The following is a 22536-nucleotide window of genomic DNA, read 5'->3' as shown; positions in this document are numbered from 1 at the left end:
CAGAACCGGTCACTGAGCTGTCCACGGCTAAAGCTTTTCCTGGCCTGATTACAGTTAGTTTAGTTACTCACATTTTACCAAAGACAAACACAATTGTTGGCAAAACCCAACAGGGACATAAGTAATTTGTTATTCCCAGCGTGTTTTACCTTGCATTTGTCAATGCTGCCCACTCGCCTGGCTTGGTTAGGGCTCTCCCAAGTTCCTCAGAGGCGTCTCTGGTCTTGGTAAATTTAAATAATTTAGGGCCAGCTGCCAATTTTCATCCCCTATATTGAAGACACTGCCCCCCCGAGCAGATTCCTGAGGTATGCCCCTGTTAGCCTTTTGCAATGTTGAACTGACCATTTATTCTCACACTTTGTTTTCACATAGACAGTTTCTGATCCATGATAGTGCTTTGCCTCACACCCCATGACTCCTTATCTAATGCTTTCCTTCCGTTTCCCCCTTCAGCCCTTGTTTTCCCTTTCAGATCTCATTTTGTGACCCCTGCTCCACACCCCCGGCACTGCCTACGGGCAGATCAGACACATACCTGTCTCCCCCTCCCCCATACCACACACACTTCTGCCCTCCCACAGAACACATGGACGTCTACTCCCTGGCACTGGCCAAACTCTGAGGCTGGCTCAAGAACCTAGGAACTGGCCTAGCAAGATGGGAGCGGGACCGAAGGCAGGGGGGACTATAGAGGTAGCTGTGACCTGTGTAAGTGCCTTTTTGACGTTGTTGCATCAGACTGTGGCTGTACAGAACAGATACAGTAAAGAAAAGGGCTGCAGGGCCACCAGTGTGTTTGTCTGGGACTTCTGCAAAGGTGCGAATTTACTAGAGTACATGTTCTCACTAGCAACTCCAATTCTAGGGGCCCAAAGCCGATCATCTCATCGTAATCTTCACCATTGTATATATTTTTGCCAATTTTGGGGGTATGGGCTTTAGCATAAGTTGGAGGGACTCAGAGTCAGTGACTGATGGAGGTGTCTATGGCAGTGAGGACCAGGCTGGCCCCTTTAACCATTAATTTCCAGACGGTCTAACAGCTGGTGTGCTGTGGGTTCTGTTTTGGTAAAGAAAGTAACAGTGGGTGGCACAGTTCTATAGAGATTAAGGCCATAAGGGACCATTAGATCATCTAGTCCGACCTGTCTATCGCAGGCCATTGAATTTCATCCAGAAGCCCCTACACTGAGCCCAGTGACTTTAGACAGACCAAAGCATTTCGGTCCTCAAAACACCAAACTGTTGTGCGCCAGAGGCACGGAGCAGGGGAGAGAGTGATGCCATCAACGCACACTGATTGCCACTGAAACATGGCCATGTATAAGTCATTTTAACAGCATTCTCTATCTGCGATTTCCCCAGGGCCTTTTGAACACGCACCAGACATTTAAGTCAGGCTGGTGTATAAGGTCCAGAGGAGAAGTAGCTTACTCTGCCAATCTTCTGAGGTCCACCAAAAAGCAGCCCCCTTCTCCCTTTCTTCAAGATTATTGAAGGGGGGCTGCTTTGGAGAAGGAAAACCGATTGCTTCAGGATTTAGAGCTAGAAAACTTTAAATGCTTAAAAATTTCCCATCAATCAGGATCTTTGCCTTTCCCTGTCTCCCCCTCCAATGCCCCCAGCATCCCTGCACACAGCTCAATGCTTCTCTCAATCCCCTATACCCTTCCATGTTCCCAGTCTCCCAATTCTAGGCATCCCTACACATCCTAGTCCCCTACTCCTCCTTCAGCCCCCTTTCCTACCCCTCCATACACATCCTCTTCCTGTCTTCCCCACAATGCCCTGCGCCAAGTAGCACAGCATCAGGCCATCTACTCCCCTAGCCCCAGTCTACATGCCTCCCCGTCAGCACCTCTTCCCCATTTCATCCTGTCTTCCCTGTGCATAAGCTATGCCTGGTGTCAGGAATGGGTCAATTCAGAGCCGAAACCATTTCAGAGTAATTGCAAACCTTACCCTGCACACCCAGGAAAACAGCTCTGGACAAGCATCGCCCAGGCTGTCGTCACAAGTAGCAAAGAGACAAAACACTGCAGCTTGAAAACTATACACGGCTACCCTCTGGCCAGAGAACTTCTCCATTCTGGCTTCATGCACAGAGAAACAGAGTTTGGGCTTTCTCCAGCCTGGGCCAAGCCCACCCCAGCAAACCACATAGCTGACACTTTCTTTAGCCTATGAAGCAGGGTGGAGGGAGGAATCAACATACCAGGTCTAGTGCAAGCAGGATCATTTCCCCAGCTCTTCCTGACCCCTTAGATTAGACAACCATTTTCTTTTTCCCTGCCAAGCCCCTCCCCCAGCATTCTACTGGCCATTTACAACCCTGCTTGAATACTCTCATAGTTAACTCATTTGCTGCCTGCCTTAGTGCGGCACATCGCAAGCTACTTTAATGTTTTCATTATTAGCCTAAAGCTTTGTAATTTTGCCACTAACGGATGCTATTAAAGGCCACGTCTCCTCAGCAAGGCGAACAAAACAAATCTGCGGTTTCTAGGCCAAGCCACTTTGGACATATTGGGAGCCAAAGAAAATTAGAACATTTTTCAAAAGTGAATTTCAGGCAAATTTTCAAAACACCGTGCCTTTAAAACTTCTGTTCAGCTCCTAATTTGACTTCCCAGGAACACTCTACCCTGAGATGCAGCATGAGACATTTCAGGAAAATCAGTTTCCTTTTGGGGAGGCTGGAGCACCTACCACTTCTTTTATTAATCCCAAATTTCAGAGATGTGGCTTGACTGTGTTAGGCCCTGATCCTACGAAAACGTCACAGTTTATGAACTGTGAATGGCTGACGCCAGTGTGTAAAATTAAGCACATGCATAAGTGTTTGTAGGATTGGTTCCTGAGTCAATAATAGAAAGTGTAGTAGGGGTAGCTACTGTTCTCTGATACTACCCTTGCTGGAAAGCATTCATTAAGATGGCAGATGCCACTTTGAGTGATACAAAAGTAATTGATTGGCCCTATTCCCAATCACTGAATGAAGATACTGAAAGAATGGCAGGTATTTCTAAAATCTGCTTGGATTTCACCTTTTTAAGAAGATTACTATGATCAGATATAATTTTGCCAACAGCCCAATTGGTGATTAGGGTCTCAGTGCAGTAGGCACTGTACAAACATGTAGCAAAAAGATAGAGCCTGCCCCAAAGAGCTCAGAAGCTGGTTATGAGATGGAACAGAAGGAGGAGGCAAACGGGAGCGGAATGAGATAATAGTCAAGGAAGCAAGTTTTCATACAGGAAACAGTGGGCTCACCATCTTTGTGTGTGTGTATGTAAATGACTAGAGTAGAATAGATTGGATTAATGAGAAACCCCAAAAGTGATGTGCTCCTAGTAGATACAGGTATGTATATATATATATATATATATAACAATGTCCACACTATTGTAACATTGGAAGTCTACCTAGGAAACGAGCCCAGTGAAAAGAAAATCCTAGTTTTGATAGGTCAGATACATCAATCCATCTCTGGTCTGAAGAACTAATGACTTAAGTTATGACATCGTCGTATAGCAGCCGAAATTGGTATTTGTGTACCTCGTACAAGAGGCTGTGGGTGCTTTGCACCAGCACAACCACAGAAAGGGTTAAAGACTTAGGTCCAGATCCTCAAAGCTGTTAAGGCTCAGTGGAAGTTGAAAACAACGGAAGTTCAAAGCCTACCCACCTTTGAGGATCTGGGCCTTTGTAACCCACAACCTTGTGCTCAGTCAATGATATTGCAATGCACAATAACTTAAGGCACAATAACTCATTTCATGGCAGTATTGCCCAGAATTAACTGATGTTCTTGTTTCCATGAGCATTAGTTTGTTCTTTTAGGGTTAGCTGGTTTTATTTGCATTACAGTGCCAGGAATTTGGCTGGCGTTTCAACAAACATTTACGGACATGAGCTATTTCTGTATCTGACCCCCTAAAGGCTGGGCTGGGGTCATTGTTTCTGATAATCAAATGCCCAGCTGCAATCCTGGGCAAAAGGAGAACACACAGTGTGCCGATCAACTGGATGGTTGACGGTTGATCTGAAGTGTTCATGGGCAGGCACCAGCTGATACCACCCTGTTTCTTCCAGAAGAGTACACTACAAAACGGTTCGGATGCGTCCTAGTGATTCTTATGTGCAATATTGGTTAACCACAGGCAGATTTTGGCCTTAAAGCATGCAGGTATTTTAAATTCACCGAGAGCACCTGGGATCCTTTACAATCATTTCTCCAAAACCCCACTAACTGTTATATATTCTATTTCCTTCCCCGCTGGTGCCCCTTGCCAAGATATTTCGCATAAATAGACGCTTTCTAATTTATAATCAGCCTCCTCCTCCTGATTCATTATCTTAATGATTTGGGATGTCACCAAGATTGGATTGTGGCATCACTGAATGAATCCAGCAGGAGAAAGCTGATTATAAAGGAAGAAAAGCACAAATGTACTCAAAACACCTTGGCAATCAGAAACGAAGGCAAAGGAAACGTGAAGAACACAACAATGTATAGCAGCAGTGGCTCTTTAAATCAGTCTAAATGCACTTCAGAGACGACAGAGAAAAACTGTGACAGACTTCATTCAGTTTGTCTGGATTAGGTCTCTCTCATTATTATGGGCATTTATTTCCAGGGAAGCACAATGACAAGCTAATCTATTGTTTCCTTTGAATTATCGTTGCTATTAAGTGATCACAAATATACAAAGATTTCTTTAGTTTGCTTTTTTTTTTTGGCAGAGAGTTTGTTTCTGGCCCAGAACATTTTACCTTCCTTTGAAATATAAACATTCCCCTATTTGTTCCATAGTTTAGACCTTCAATGAGCCTGCTCTGTCTCATTTCAAAGCTCCAGAAAAATGAAGGCGTAATGCTCCTTTTATAGCATCTTGGCTTTGGGCTTTCTTAAGCCTCATGTGTCTAACTTAGAGCAATTCCATCTTCTCAGATAACCAGTTGCTTCTGTTGTAAGAAAAGTCTTTGAGCAGAGGCAAAAACACATATTTTGTGGCCAAAGCAAGGGGAAGCATGCAGTTTGGATAGCAATTTAAACAAAGCTGCAGGCATGCAATTCACTTAAGCAAATTAGCCACCAGAGTCTATTATAGCACAACAGTCAAAGAGCTTTGAATGACGCTATTGGGAACATATACACACTAATAATTGCAAATATAGAAATATAAGCCTGAAAACAAAAACTGTTTTGTGGCACAGCTAGGTATATTTGACAGGTACCCATTGACTGTGGGCTTAAGCTATAAACTGACCAAAGAAACAGTGATTTATTTAAAGGAGAATAAAAAATATTTTTATTAATTTACAATATATTTACAAAACAATCTTATGAAATCTGGCAAGGCTTGTATTTCTTTCAAGAGCATGATGTAAACAAACTTCTTGGTATTCAGTGGCCTTTCAAATAGGGGCCTTTGGTAAGTGATATGGTTAGGAATCAGGAGAAAGAACAAACCCAATAATTTTTAAGATAATCATAATTCCTGGGTGAAAAGTTATGGAAGGGAATGATTAAATTCATTACTAATACATATGTAATACAGATCAGTGACAAACTCCTGTGATGAGGATCTCACAAAAAACAACCAGAAGATTATATATGCCCTGGGTGCAGGTCATAGCATTCTCAAGAGCTTTTTTACCATTGTTTTTAAAAGAGTAACAAATTCCCAATTTAAATGGTACTACATGCTGTGAAGACAAAAACGTGACACTGCAGGAGGATCCAAAAAGGAATTGTTCTTGCATCTCTCTCTCTTCCATAAAGGCATTTTAAAAATCCATATCCATATCTTGCTGGTAAGATGATACCTTAGATAATCAAATACTTGATTGTGTCATTGTTGTGAAACAAAAATGTGAATCCATAGGTCACTTCCACTTTAGGTTTGGCAGAATATGGGATTTCTCAGCAATAAACTTCTGAAATTCTGATCTCCATCCAGCTGTTTAACTCTTTCAATTCAGGGTCAAATGAGAACTCAGGAGAAGGAATGTTATTTTAAACAAGCAATTTTTTTTGCAGCTGGTCTCTTGTACATGTATTCACTGGGTCAAACTCAGCACTGCTCTGCATTTCAAACAATTCCCATTAAATCAGTGGGATTGCCATACTGGTCTTTTGGAACCAGCATAGCCCCTTTCCTACAGTAAGCTATACATCTGACATAGCACAAGAATACACAAAAGTAATTGTGTCATGCGGATCACTCCTTACTGCAACTTTAAAAACACGTTTTCCAAGGATCTGGTCTATGGATGACATAAAACATATTTATGAAATTAGTTCGCTCTATTTAAAAATGGTATAACAGCTTTAAATCTTCAGAGGATTTCTCAGGCTAAGTAATATCTTGTATCTTAGCTGTATAAGTACTAAATTATTAAAATAAAATGAATATTTGAAAAACTTTTGTTTTGTAGTAAATAATTTTTAAGGGCTACATTTTCAGAAGCAACCTCTGAGATTACACTCAATTTCAGTCAGATTTTAAAATATGGTTTAATGCACAGAAGTTCAAACGGAGCATTTTGACAACTAACTACTTGAATTGCATGCACAAAAGCAGTTTGAGCATCACACCCGAGCGTGTGTGTAAAACTGCAGCCTCCGGTGTAGCATCTAGCTCAAAGCCTCTATGAAAATATGGTCTTGAATATAAACAACTATGGATACCATACAAAGGGGGAAATGCAACTAAAATGAATAAAAACTCTTATTTTATAAATATCTTATAGGAAAATAACAAAAGGCTCGAGAAAGTATTCAGGAATAAAGAATTTCTCATCCCAAAGAAATGCCTAACTCCACTGCCTCCCCCAGTGATCAAGAAGGTGTATGGCTAAGGAAATGTGGTGGTGGAGGTGACGACATGGGTATGAATCAGGCAGTGTTCTTAGGTTAGTACAATGGTTACTCATCAGTGCATAAACTTAACAAATAAGGTGATTCAGTATTCCTTCTTATGAGACACACAAGCGCTAATCCACACACAGTAAAGTCATTTGTTTTCCCACTGCTTTTCTCAATTAAGAATATATTTCAGCCAGGAGCTTGTCATGAACTATGTGGATTAAGTTGTAGTACTAGCAGTAAAAGGACAAGAAGGGAGAACCTGAGAGAACAGCGTGTAGGGCAGCATGTGCTCAGTAAAAAAGCACTTAAGAACTGAAAGGAAACTACATAGGCTAATTAAAAAAAAGATGCTGGGGGATCAGAGATGTGGCTGACTACTTGGAATCATATGTTCTAAATAGTGACCATGGCTCAGGACAGCATCCCTATTCAGGACCAAATTTAAGCACAGGCTTAAACCCCACTGGAATCAGTAAGACTTAAGCACGTGCTTAAAGTTAAGCACACATTCAAGTGCTGGCTTGAATTAGGGCCAAGATACACAGCAACTTAAGGCACACAGGACCAACAGTAACCCTAGCAATATATTAGGGTGGTTGACAAGGTCTATTAAGTGCTGCATGAGCGACAGCATGATTGTCCTCAGTGCTGACAACAGGCCTTGAGCTCTGCGATTAAGTGAAGGGGAGAGAATCACCCCATTTGTTCATCTCAGATGCCCTGAGGTTTGCCTCTCTGCCCCATTTCCTTTATTGTTCCACAGGGTCCATGTCCAATCTCTGTATGTGCTAATCTCTTACCACACTGGGTTACAGTGGTGCAGGCAATGATATGCCCTCTTTTGCCTTGAACACTGCATGCAGATGTGGTCGCCCCATCTCAAACAAGATATATTGGAATTGGAAAAGGTTCAGAAAAGGGCAACAAAAATTATTAGGGGTAGAGAACAGCTTCCGTATGAGGAGAGATTAATAAGACCAGGACTTTTCAGCTTGGAAGAGAGATGACTAAGGGGGGATACGATAGAGATCTATAAAATCATGACTGGTATAGAGAAAGTAAATAAGGAAGTGTTATTTACTCCTTCGCATAATTCAAGAACAAGGGGCAACCAAATGAAATTAAGAGGTAGCAGGTTTAAAACACACACAAGAAAGTATTTTTTCACGCAACACCTTGTCAAGCTCTGGAACCCCTTGCCAGAGGATGTTGTGGTGGTCAATACTATAACAGGGTTCAAAAGGGAGCTAGATAAATTCATGGAGGCTAGATCCATCAATGGCTATTAGCCAGGATGGGCAGGGATGGTGTCCCTAGCCTCTGTTTGCCAGAAGCTGGGATTGGGTGACGGGGCATGGATCACTTGATGATAACCTGTCTGTTCATTCCCTTTGGGGCACCTGCCATTGGTCACTGTCAGAGGACAAGATACTGGGCTAGATGAACCTTTGGTCTGACCCAGTATGGCCGTTCTTATGTATTTTCCTGCATTGGATAGATATATTTCCTTATGCACTAGAGTAGCTGTACCTCTCTGCTCCCAAGGCCATACCCTTTGAACAATATGGAATTTCATTTCCTAAGTCTCTAAAGGGAGGATGAGTTTAGCATCATCAGTATTGTTTTCAATTTAAGCTTCAACATTCTGCACACTATAAAATCCTTACTGAATTAAACCAAACTAGGTCTTTTGGATTGTAATTGATTGAAATTAACTAAAAGAAATGAATGTTAAAATATCTGCAGCTGTTAACTACCAAAGTCAGACACCCTAAGTCTGGGAATGTGATATTTTCCCTGAATCAACATTTCACAATTTCATCTTGTGTTTAGTTGTCATTTTCAGATTAACTGAAACAGAAATAAATTTCACTGTGGTTGAATATTACTTCATTATTTTCAAATCTCAGGGAGAGATTTTCAAAAGTACAAATGGGAGATAGAATGGAATTTAAGAGCCTCTTTCATTGGGAGCGTCTAAGAGGGCCTCTGAGGGTACGTGTACACAGCAAAACCTACAGCTAGTCCATGCCAGGTGACTTGGACTCATGGGGTTCAGACTGCAGGGCTGTTTAACTGCTATGTAGCCTCTGGCGACCCTCCCACCTCGCATGGTCCCGAGTCCAGGCTCCATCCTGAGTCCAGCAGTGGCACAGCCCTGCTGCCGGAGCCCCACAAACCCAGGTCGGCACAGGCCAGACATGGATGTCTAGTTGCTGAGTAGACATACTCTGGGAATTCCTACCAGCTCAGGCCTTGTAGGCAAGATAGGCAGGGGAAATGCTTACTTTGTGAATCCTGCTGGACCTTAGGCATGAGCTTGCTGAACAGCTTGGTGGCATCAGGACTTAAGGTGGATTTGCACCTGAGCACCAACAGGAACTTCAGTGCCCATGGCATTTAGCCTACTGGGTGGGGCAGCAGCTTGAGATCCTTAAAACCACAAGTTTTAAGGATCTCAATTTTCAAGTTGGGCACATGCAATTAGTTATCTAAATGCCTTTGTGGATGTTGCCCTGAAAGTCTGTGGCAGAGCAGGGAATTGAATCCAGGTCTCTTGCTAGTGAGCTAACCACTGACTCATCCTTCCTCTTTGGGAACCTAACTTCATTTGTGCCTTTCAAAAAGCTCCCCTTTGAAGTATAAAAACTCTTGCTTTTCTATCACTCCTGCATCTGGCTGCATTTATAATTTCAGAGCTCCAGAACTAAAAATCTGTTAAATCAACAGTATGGCTGAGAGTCACTTTGTAAGATTATAGAACAAAATATTACCAATTTGTCTTTGTGACAGAACAATGAGTAGGTATAAAATTGCAACAGTCTCTATGCCAGTTTTTTTTTAAGCTTTCTGCTTCTAAGATGAAAGCCTAATTTGATATTTTTGTAGTTATATAACAGTTCTAATATTTTGTGACATTTTGTATTGTGACACTATAGATGGAATTGTCATCGGACTGACACCCTTTACTGTTTATTCCTTAATTACAACTGTTAACAACACTGCAGAGAAGCGTGCTAATCTGCCATCACATATTATGAAAACAACGTTATTGTTACAAACACCAACACCCACTCAACAGGATATTTCTAACATGGCAGTTTCTGTAAAAACTTATCAGTTTAATGGACACTTACATAGAAAAAGTTTCATATAAACTTTGAACATGTAAAATCATTTTAAAGTGCAGCTGGGGAGGATTTTTTTTGTGTGTGAATCTTTGAGTGATTTAAATTCAGCAAACTAAGGGCCCGATCTAGCAGAAAATAGCTTCTGCAGGTGTTGGCCCTTGCAAACTGTTCAGACTTCCTGTGGTCTCCAGCTGGAGAGGCTGCTCCCTATTCTGAGGGGCAATGAATTCCTCACTAATAGCCAGTCAGCACTGGATAATTAAATCCTATTTGATTAATTAAATTCTCGTAATGCTCTAGGTGCACAATTCGGAAGGTGAACCTTCCTTATGGAGCGGTGTAAAGAGCTGTGATACTTGTGTACAGGTTGGTCAGGGAGTAGAAGAAAGGTGCTGTTAGATCATCACCCATAACACAAAAATCAGATATAGGGACAAGGTTACCACCAGCCACAGACAGATGACAAACCCCTAACAGAAAATAAGGGGGTGAGGGCTCATCATTCCTAATAGTTCCTGGTAATTAATTTGGTTAGCCTATAGCTGACTGCAGTGGTTTGCATAGCCCCATTTCATATAACCATGTACATGAATTCTTCTTGCACTAGGGAAGTAGTAATCACCCTTTATTGAAATTGGTTTCTATTGATCTTCTTGACTCGAGTCCCAATTCTGGAGGAAACCCCCACTCCCAAAGTCCACCATCCTTCCTTGCTATGGAAGAGTGAAAAAGCACAAAGACCTCTAAGTCATTTACTTGAAAGGATTTCTAAATTGGGTCTTCAATATATGCAAACACTAGAAAGCAATGGACTGTGGCTCCCTGACACACTAATTTACCAAGGGGTTGGCCTCAGACTGTAAACTATCTGGGGCAGGGACTGTCTTTTTGTTCTGTTTGTACAGCACCTAGCACAATGGGGTCCTGGTCCATGACAAAGACTCCTGGGCACTTAGAGACTACAAATAGTTAACAATGTGCAAGCAAAAAACCACTGTCTGGCCTTCCATGTTTGTAGCCGGAGGCTGAGAAACTGTCCTTGATCTGAGATAGAAAGCAAGCTCCTCACCTTCTTATTCCAGTATCTGTAATCTTTGGGCACTCACCTAGGTTGGCTTTCTATCTGGTTCTTCCCCACCTCCCATGGCCTTATCCATAAATTATATCTCTGGCTTACATTAACAAAATGAAAGTGACACAAAGCAATGACTTAAAACTACAAAGGAAACATTGCCAAAATATAATACTAATGTTTGTTACTTCAATGTCTGTAAAATTAACTTCATGGCAGGATTCAACCCAAATTCACATTGGCTTCTGCTTTTGCAAACCAGGCACAGAACCTAATATGGGAAGTCAGCCAGGGGAAGAGGGTGCAGCAGTGGTTAATGGAACAGAAATTGCAATTGCTTATGGGTGAGACCAACACAGCCCCTTCCCTGCCCCTCCAAAAAATCAGTGTCACTGACATGATCAGGAAAACAGGGGACATACAAACTAAATATGTACCCTTTACCACTACGCTCATATAGAGGATCCCAGCCATAAACCAAAGCTTCCCCCACAGCCTGGTGTAAATTGTCTGCCCTTCCCAGAGTAAATGCCCCCGGTGGACAAGGAGGTTCAAGAAAATAAAGGTAGATTCACATACAACATACTTAAAAATACAAAAGTGAAGGATTATACGTAACCTAAAACTCTTGTCATCTTAAAGAGGCAAATGTATTGGTGGGCTTCCATATACCAGTGTTTTTAATTTCTGATCTTATAAAGTCATTTTCAAAAAGGATTATTCCTCCCACCAGGAGAAATGTTATTCTGAGCCTCCTTGAGCTGGTAGACTACAGTTAAGCTGAACTCTTCAACACGGATACAACTGGAAAAAACCCATCCAACATGATTCGTTTTCATATACATACACTGAAATTGAAATTTAGTGGCCTGACACACTGTTGTCTGGACAGGATTATTTTGCCCACTGAAGTCAAATGGTAGTCTCTGTACTGTTTTCTCTTTATCTTTGTGCCGCTCCTTCTGGGTGACTTATGTTATACTTTGTAGATTTCTTTTTCTTAAAACCAACAGGTGTTTGTGCTCTTCCTAAAAGAAACTGCTCCCACTTAGGAATAGATTCTTCTACTGATGCCCAATAGAGAGTCTAAGAAAGATATGATGCAACAATAAGCAATTTAACTTTGCTTCACAATTTAATCTATTTACCAATTTATCACAAAACAATACACACATACAATGTGTTATTAAAGCTTGCCTTATGTGTGAAGCAATTCAAAAAAGGACAAAGTATTTGGATACCAAATTTCCAATCCCTCACTTAAACAATGTAACAGAAGTTGGCAGGATTTCACCTTCTAGAGTAAGTTATGCAGTGACTGAATGTGCCCTCTTGTGGTGGATAATATATTAGAAAGGGAACCCATCATAATGGTAGTATTCATGTTCATGGAATTGTAGTCATGTTTCTGTAAAGCAAACATTTTCTCGAGCCTAAATATTAACATTATAATTCTAGTTTAGCAGGATTTTGAGATAAAAATAAACTTGTTGTTTAATGCTATCAACAAACAAGTAGTGCATTAATTTGAGGTTGGCTCAAAAATATTTGCAAGCTAAATTTTGCAATGAATAAATCCCTGATAATGTAATCGGTTCCAGTACTTAGCTCAAGAAAGAAAACTGCACAACCAGCTATCTTGTGGTCTAAAAAACAGAGTGGTAGCGAGAAGTTCCTGATTTCTAACTACAGCTCTGACATGCACTTGTTCTAGGGTCTTGGGTAAGAGGTTTAACATCGGTGTCTCAGTTTTTCCAACTGAAGAACAGAGATAAAATTCCTCATTTTCACAGGAACATCCTGACCATATATTTGTTAATGCTTATGGATAAATCATGAATGTTTATGGATGAAATCATACAAATTATACTACAGGCCATAAAAATACTTTAGTTAAGAGTTGGAGACAAAGGTCCAGATTTAGCAAACAATGTGCTTAACTTTAAGCACACTCTTAAATGCTTTGTTCAATAGGGGCCAATATATTTATCAGGAAATTGCTTTTTTAGCAAAACATTTGTATAGATTTTGTACACATATATTTAGGCTTTTTTTAAAAAGAAAAAAATCAATTTTTATTTACCTAAATACATATTTTAGTGCACATACGTGATACATCATCAATCGCTCCTTTGGAAGTGCTAGACTATTGGGTAACTATTTTGGTTATATGTGTAACTCATATGCACAGTTTCTATACATCATTAATAAAATAAAATATGGATTTACGCAATAGATCTTGTTTGAAATTTTATGTGCAATCACATGAATATGTACTTGGACTGCTAAGTTAAGGAGCCATTATAATCAACTGTGAAAATCACAGCTGATATACATATGTATTAAGGCCATGAGTTAAATATCCTTTGAAAGTTTTATTGGAAGGAATGTGGACAGTCAATTTTGTATATGAAAGATATTTTTCCTTTCATGCTATTTAGTGTCCGTTCCTTAAAAATATAAGAGACTAAATATGTGACATTTTCCCTTGTAATAGTATCACCACTCTCCTGTAACTCTCACAATTGGGTGGGAAGGATGAAGGCAAAAGTCAACACTGTTTCTATCAATAATCACTATGAATTATCTGACTTTTGTCCATTTTATCCACACTGTAAAGGTCTACACCAGATTTTTTTAATCTGTACTATTTTGTGTAATTGCTACCAGATTTGATCTAATGGTATGTAATTCTTCATAGTGATTGAACCAGTACTGGAAATGTCAAAACTCTCTAGCGTATGGGACTTCAGGCCTAATACAGACAGATGCTGGTAAAACAGAGCTGAGATAGTACAGTCCATGCATAAGTGACAACTGTTTTAAATTATTAAGGACTAAAACTCTATTTGCAGCACACAAACAGACATTTATGAGTTATGTAATAAGTATATCTCAGGGATAAATTTAGGCCTGGTCCTGCAAACACTTAACTTTAGAACATGCATAGTCCTACTGAACTCCATGGAATTACTCATGTGCGTAAGTGTTTGCAGGATCATGCCCTTAGTCTTACAGACTCAGCTTAAATAGCTTAGTTCCATTTCTTCACTTTTAAGTAATTTGTCAGCTACCAGCATTAACTTTGTTTGCAAGTTGCAACTTAAAATATATTTTAAACTTTAATGCTATTTAATAGTTCATTAATATAATCAATTCACTTTAAACAGCTTCATTTCCTGAGTAACTGTAGTATACAGTACCTAAATTTATATTTTGCATCTGATTTTTATTTCGGTGGATGAGGGGAAGATAGGTCATATTTAGTGCCCAACAAATCCAAAAAAGTGAATGCATCACATCCCTATTTATTTTAAAGTGATATGACTATTTAAATAGCATGCTGTCACATCCGTCACTGCAATAGACATTTTAAAAGTATAGTTTGATACAATTTTTTTCTTCTACTAAACACTCAGGACTTCAGGATATTAATTGAATGATGGCACTCACTATAATCAGGCCCCATGTATTTTACCATGCCAGAATTCACCCTTTTCTGCAGACTTGTGCTCCAGAACCTCAATTTTAATTAAAAAAAAAAAAAAAAATGCTTCAAGCTATTGTGGTTGGAAAGAAAATCTTGAAAATGTGAACTAACTGTGACTGCTACAGTGATATCTTCACATGTTCCCAACCACCCTTACACAATAGCTCTGATAGGTGTGAACTTCCCCATTCATCTTCATGGGCTGTTGACTGAAACATAAAGATGACAATCTGTGGTGTACTTAAAACTGAAAATGTAAGGACGAAAAAGGTAAATTGAAAAACACTATAAAGGCTGCTGTGACTCTTAAATTATTCATTTTCATATTTAATTAAATAAAAAGCTCCAGTCAAAAAATATCTGAATCTGCTAGAGAATTTCCCCCAGGCTACTGCAGAATCTAGGGACCTTAGCCCAGAATTTAGGTTCAACCTACTGCACAGTACACAGGCCCTTGGCTATACCAGTCAATTTCAAAATCAATTATTTTTACTTTACGAATATGCTTCAGAAAAAAAGGGAACTATTTTGTTCACAGCAAATGAAAGGATGGAGTTTATTTCAGGACTTACTTCAAGGTTAACAATATCAGGATGTGGCTGTAGATGTATTCTGGCTTGCAGCCTCTTTTCTGCTGCTTCTAGATCCTGTTTAAAATAACAGTTTGACAAGTTACAGGTGACATTAACAGGCAATATATATTTAATTGCCTTTTAAGTGAATTTATTTCTCCTAAAAAGCACTGGATTTGATATCCCTGGAACTGAAATCTTCTGTTTAGCCATAGATCCTGCAGCCTCTTACTTTTGACAATAACACTAATATATTGGAGGCTTTGCTGAACTTTCTTGCATTTCCTGGCTGTAAGAATTGTTTTCTTTGCCAGAAGCGTTCTGATAGACAGCACCTACTACACGTTTAATATCTCCATACACAAAGGTAATTTATAGTTAGACTATGTTCCTCCTGACAATACAGAAAAAAAAGGAGATTGGTATTCACTGTACTATGTAGATGAACCGAAGCATGTATTCTATCTACTGTAGCTTTAAAGTAACTAAGCAAATTGTGTTCAAGATCTTGTCTCCCCAAGACAAAGATGACTTGCTAATATGCATGCATAACATGTGCACAAAAATGTAGAGATGCAGCAAGCTGTTCACCAGACATTCAAACTCAGATGAGAACACACCTCTCTTAGCTTTCTTATAAAATCTGCACATGGGCTTCCACTTGCCCAGTAGACATGTGTTGGGTTCACAGAGGCCTAGACTCAATTTGAATAGACTCTTTTAAATTGTAACCCTTTCTTGCGGGCTTAGTTCCACAGCCAAGCACTGAAGAGATTGAGTGCAGGGCTTTTGGGCAGATGAAGAGATGGAAAGGGGCGTGGGAGATGGGTGTGAAGGAGCCAAAGCAGAACAGGGGGGTGGGGAGGGAAGCATAGCAGATGGCAGAGTTGGGAGCAGAAAGCAGGTGTGAAGAGTACAACATAAAAAATAAATGAGTGAGGAAATTCCCCAAAGGGACTTCCCAAACATATACCACCACTGCTGCTCAGAACAGTGAGATTCTGAAGGAGCAGGTCTACAGGAGAACCCAAACACAATTACTCATATTGAGTAGTAGCCAATTGGAACACTTGTGTACGTGCTACTCAACATGAGTAAGGGTTGCAGAATCTGGCCTAAAATTAGTGTAGAGCATGATTAAAAGAAACTAATAGTTCTTAGCTGAAAGTTCTTAGCTAAAATCCAGTAAGTTATAATGTTCATCTTTATTTAAAATGAATGAAAATGTATTAATATTTGGACTGGTTTTATAGCATATTTATAATGATTTTACTATATGCAGATAGACAAGAATAAGACTGAAAATATCATCCAAGCAGTTTTTTGTTTGGTCTTTTTACAGTTTATCAGTGAACCTAGTGCTGTTTTGAGGTGGCTAACTGATCTCTGCAGAAGGATAGTATAAGGTGCTACACTATTTATATCCTGGGATTGACAGGTGGAGGACATCACAGTAATGGAAGGCTGCCTTTTCGCATGAAGGAGAGGCCACCGGACCAGAATTAAGTACAACGGACAAAAAACGAATAAACAGGAATAGGGATGCAGGTCATAGGGTCGAAATGAGGGAATGAGAAAGGGACATTGAACAAACGACGCAGGGGCGCCATTTCAGATTTTGGTGGGGTGAGGGGCAACTTTAACCGTGATACCAGAGGCTACTTAGGCACCTGAAAACTCTAGTGTTTTGTTGTTTTTTGTTTTTGTTTTTTTGCAGATAATAATTTAGAAATTAGCTGATAGGAGCACTATATCTAATTTCTATATACAAATTAGGATTAAATAAATATTAGACCCACTTAGCTCTAATACTAACATGTTCTCATATCTTGTGTCAAGTCACTTCTTAAGGGACACTGGTTAGGTTTAAAATTGTAATGTATATTCTTTGTTACTAACCCTTGAATACACCAATTGAAACAACTGTAGAAAAATCTAGATTACTTTCTATCACTTTTTTGCAGTTCATCAAGCTTGAAACAGATCATTTAACTTGGGAAACATCCTAGTAGGGCAAGGCCCCATGAGTTTAGAATGCATCTGCCAGGGGCTCTAGGAGTGTTACCTCACTACTACTAATAGACTAGAAACTGACTTTAAACAGTAATGAAACTGACACTTTCCAGTCACTTTCATAGTATTATTGCCAACCCCAATGTTCAAAAATCATGAATCAGGTTCACCAAAAATCATGAGATTATGTAAAAATAACAGCTTTGGGGTTCTTTTTATTTGCCTTTTGCTTTTTGAGCCTTTAGGATGTACTGGGGTCGTATTTTGAAGCTTTCTCCACAGCCACGAGGGCTAGAAACTTCATTTTTCTTTCAGAATGAAGGCTGAAATCATCACATATCCACTTGAGTCCAGGAGCTGGGACTTTAAGGAAAGCAATTAGCATGAGACTCATGACAAAATCATGAGATTTGGCAACACTGCTTTTACTTCTGTTTAAAGGCTAGTTACTTTCCAGAAGGTTCTTAAACACACCACTACAGTGACCGAGTTGCAATTCTCACAGGAGAATATTTAAAACCAAACAGCAAGAAAATTCTATATTTTAAAGTTGAGAAAAAAAACCGGACACTTCTGAGATATATCAGGGCTACTGCAGGCAGGAAAGGAAAATAAACAGGCACAGGAGCTCTGGGCATCTCTTCCTCTAGAAAGAAAGTTAGAGAGTCAAATCTTCTAGTCCTTAGTCTAGTAAAACTTCTATTGTCATCAGCACCTTCACTCACAGATATTAACATGTGCTTAATAACTATACACTTCATATCTGAGCCATCTTATCCAGGGCTACACATTTTATACCCATTGGCTCAGGAACTACATTTTCTGACATATTCTGAACAGGGCTGAGCACCAGAGATGATGCCCAGTGAATAATACAAATCATGACAGTAATTGTCGACTTTGTGGACTCTGTGGATGCAATTTCTGTTCTTTGTTCTGATTGGCCTGGATACAGTTGAAACCATAAGAATTTGAGGCATAAACACATTTGATACTTAATACAACACCTTCCGATTCCTTCCTTTTCTGGAACTCAGAATAAAAAATGACAAAACAAAGTGATTTTCAATTAAAATTAAAATTGCACAGCAGCCATGGCTTGACAACACTGCAAAGTCAAGTTCTCTGTGCATGCACACAGAACAGCTATACTATTAACAGCACCAGGCAAGCTCCCCCACACTTCACCAATATGCCTTTGCCATAGCTTGGAGGAATTACCTGTCATGGCAAAAAGGTGGATCAGTCTCCATTCAGTCCTATCTATTTGGGTTTTATGCACCACATTCTCCTCAGAGCATTTTTCTCCCCCTATGACTTCTTCCTACAAGTATTTACACAGGAGGGGGCAAAACAGACCAAGATCGCTATCTCTGTGGCTACTTAATTTTAATACAGGAATGTTTGTGATAGTAGGAAATAAATTACTTTCAGCCTAGGGAAAACAGCTGTTGTACACATTTTAGTAGAGAAGGTCACATTGGCATGGCCTAGATATCAGATGTCTCTTTTTGTTGATCCACTCCAGTTTGTATATTTGCAATCTATTGTCATTCAGAAAACTGATTTAATGACAGACAGTGAAAGAAATGTTTGCTTGGAAAAAAACTGAGGCCACTGAAAGATTAGATGGCACCTTTGCATGTAGCTGGTGGCTAGGAGGTGCCTGTTGTGGCATTTTTATCTTTTAAAGTCTGGTGTTGGGAATTTATCTTTTCTAACTCTCTCCAACTTATCTGAAGTCAGCAGTGCAAACACCTTTGGCACGTAAGACAGAATCTAGTATACTACAATATTAAGCACTAGTCTATCCTACAGGGCTTTGGAGTGGAGCCTGGAGCTGGAGCAGCTCCGGAGCAGTGGAGCTGCAGGTTTTTGCCTGGAGCTGGAGCACAGCTCCAAAGCCCTGCTATCCCATAACACTTTGGATAAAATGGCCAGGATTACAAGAAAAACAGTTCAAGTCCCTTCCCAGAGGTAAAATGGAGATTCTGATACATACATCACTTTTATGGGGCCAAATTCAGATGTCATTTACACGCGTATAATCCAGACTTACACCACCATATACGAGATCAGAATTTGGCCCAAATTTTCTGCTAACATGACCACTATGTTACATCACACATCCTAAACTTTATGGTATACACTAAATATCACAGTAATACATTAAGATTTATGAATAACAAGGAAGAGAACAGAAAATACTACATAAATGGGCGACAGAGGATGGATCACTTGATGATTACCTGTTTTATTCATTCCCTTTGGGGCACCTGGCACTGGCCAGTCGGAAGACAGGATACTGGGCTAGATGGACCTTTCGTCTGACTCAGTATAGCTGTTCTTATGTACATATGTGCAAGATGGCCAACTTAACATAGCTCTGAAGACACTTAGTAGTACTACTGCAATCTCAGCACTTAATAAATACAGATCCTAAGTGAGGTGTTTAATCCAAGGCCTGACAATGCCTTCTTTAAACATGTTAGGCGGAAAAACATACTCTAACACAATTGTATAAAAATGCTGAATTAAATCTTTAAAATCTATTTTCTTCAAATTTCATTTCCCCTCTTACTCAATAAGATTATAAAGCAAGCTAAGTTTGAAGTTTCTAGCTTCAGCCATTTTTGAGCTCTGTGAGCATAACATTTCAATTGGCAGAAAGGGAAAGCGTCGGGTTTTTTATGTTCCCATAAAACTGAATTAATTTTATTTGCATTTCTGTTTTTTCTAAGTTTAAGCAAAAATCAACACCTCATCATGTCCGTGTATTTCTGAGTAGGCCAAATCAACAACTCCCCACATGGTAACTGTGAAATGTACAGTGCTTGGTATCAGGAACAATATTCTGAAGCTGGCACATAAATATGAACCGTTTTTTCAAGGCTCTAATATATTATTCTGCATGGATCTCTTTCCTGTTTTATTTTGTTATCAGAAAGCATCTGCAGTACTGCATGTCTGTTAAAGCTAGTATAAAATTAATATATCTAGACTTATTTATGCTGCTTTATCCTGCCAGACTATTTGTTTTGATGGTCATACATATGTTTTTATTTCTTCTATGAACACTAATGTTTTTGACACTTGAAAGAAATCATTTTGAGGAATATGATAGTAGATGGCAAATATCCTGCATAACTACAAGACTACATATTTTTGCTATAGGTTTACATTAAGATATCAATAACATTTACTATCATAATGAGCTTGTTTCAGTATGCACAAATGTAATCTGCATTTATTATGCTTGTCAACAAATAAGTGCTAATTTGAACCTTGTTTATAAAAACACATATGGAGAAGAGTTATGGGGGAAAATATAATGGGTGAAATTTGCCACACCTTCACAAAGTCTAGGTATTCAGGCTCTAGATGAGTGGAGCGCACAAGGCTTGGGGAGGCCAAATCTACACATCAGTTGTTTCAGACCAAGGCTGGAATAGCAGCCACACCTGTTCCAGAGGGTTTTGGCGCCATTGGACCTGCAATCCTGCCTCTATCCTATCCCCAATGTGACCTTAAATGGGACCAGTGTGGAGATCCTGTTAGCACATATCAGGTACACAGGCACCTTTGACTGGCAATTCTGCCTGCAGTCCCCAGTTGTGCAGTCTCTGTTTGGGACTTAAGTTTCACTCAAACTGCAGATGTGTTAAGTCTTGCTCCAGCACACACAGCTTGGCCAGAATTTTTTCCACAAAGATGAATCTTTTCACTTTCTAGAATGAAAAATTTGAGCCTTTGTCCCAGTGGACACAGGAGGACATTCTGGCTGTACATGAGATAAAAATATGATTTTATTTTGTACAGCATCTTTCATACAAATGAGAGTCCAAAACATTTTGCCATATTACTTAGTAGAATTAAATAATAAGCAACAGCAAAAAGAAAGGGCATGTGCAAGGAGGAAATAACCTACTTTTAAGTGCTGTTCTATGAAGATATACTTAGTAACAGACCCCCACTTTACAATGTACTCTTGTGTTAGAGGTCAAGGTGAGATCTCTTCAGGTTCAAAATTCTAAGCTGTTGGTTCCAGCATGGGGTATCATAGGTCAATCCCTGCAATCGAACTAAGAGCCTTCTATTGACCTAATTACCAGTTCCCCTTGAGGAAGAAGCCAAGATATATACAGAATTTAAAAGTATACAGCAGGGGTGGCCAACCTGAGCCTCAGAAGGAGCCAGAATTTACCAATGTACATTGCCAAAGAGCCACAGTAATACGTCAGCAGCCCCCATCAGCCCACCCCCTCCCCACAACCCTCAGCATCTCCTGCCCACTGGCAGCCCTGCCGATCAGCACCTCCTCCCTGTGCCTCCTGCCTGCAGCAATCAGCTGTTTCACAGGGTACAGGAGGCTCTGGGATGGAGGGGGGGAGGAGCAAGGGTGCATCAGGCTCAGGGGAGGGGGCAGAAAGGGGTGCAGTGGGGTCAGGGTCTGGGGTTGAGCAGTGGATGAGTAGGTGATCTGTCATAACATGTTCCAATCACAGCAATTAAAGTGAAGTAATTTTTCCTTCTTCAAAGATAGAGGTGACGGATCCCCACCCTTGGAGACTAAAATGTTCCAGGGATGCCTTTATAAAACAAAGACACAATGTCGCTGAACAGGCTACTGCAACATCCAGTAGAAAAACAAGGTGAATATACCTTGAACAATAACAGTAAATACATGTGTGTTGGACAAAGGTGATTTTAATAGGTTTTATACTCTTTTTCATAAAAAAAGGAGGAAATGAAAAGATTTCTTTTGAACAACCCAAAAAAATCAGACATCTCAAAAATAAAAAGCTCCTAACTGGAAAAATGTTCTGGTCATCCAGAGGCACCGACTTTCTCATTTCCACGGGGAGTGCTCAATCCCTGTTATGCCCCAGGCCCCACCCTCACTCCACCCCTTCTCCCAAAGCCCAACCTCACTCCACACCTCCCCTGCCTCTTCCCACCCCCTCCCCAGAGTGTGCCCCACCCTCACTCTGCCTCTTCCTGTCCCACTCCTCCCTCTCACCGCCTCCTGCTGAACAGCTGATCACCAGTGGATGGGAGGGAGGAGCTGATCGGCAGGGCGGCTGAGCACCCACTATTTTTTTTTCTGGGGGTGCTCCAGCCCCAGAGCACCCACGGAGTAAGCACCTATTAGTCTATCAATCAAATTTTAACTCCAGACTTGAGACTGAATCTAAGCAACAGTGTTCAATGATCAGAGGGGTAGCCGTGTTAGTCTGAATCTGTAAAAAGTAACAGAGGGTCCTGTGGCACCTTTAAGACTAACAGAAGTATAGGGAGCATAAGCTTTCGTGGGTAAGAACCTCACTTCTTCAGATGCAAGAAGAAGAAGCATCTGAAGAAGTGAGGTTCTTACCCAC

General features: G+C 40.2%; 1 protein-coding gene across 5 annotated transcripts in view; it reads right to left on the bottom strand.

Moving 5' to 3' along the window:
* Positions 1-10092: 10092 nt before the first annotated feature.
* Positions 10093-22536, bottom strand: part of C7H3orf14 (chromosome 7 C3orf14 homolog) — a 17237-nt gene continuing 4793 nt past the window's right edge. For all 5 annotated transcript variants that reach the window (XM_034776963.1, XM_034776961.1, XM_034776962.1 and 2 more), the window contains 2 exons: positions 15146-15220; positions 10093-12169 (listed from right to left, as the gene is read on the bottom strand). In XM_034776963.1, coding sequence (XP_034632854.1) covers positions 12026-12169; positions 15146-15220 — 219 coding nt within the window. In that variant the 3' untranslated portion in view covers positions 10093-12025. The remainder of the gene's footprint in view (positions 12170-15145; positions 15221-22536) is intronic.

The sequence above is a fragment of the Trachemys scripta genome, chromosome 7 (genome assembly GCF_013100865.1).
Source record: "Trachemys scripta elegans isolate TJP31775 chromosome 7, CAS_Tse_1.0, whole genome shotgun sequence".
Lineage (NCBI taxonomy): Eukaryota > Metazoa > Chordata > Testudines > Emydidae > Trachemys > Trachemys scripta.
The sequence above is the reverse complement of the archived record's forward strand: the minus strand, read 5'-3'. Positions and strand labels throughout refer to the sequence as shown.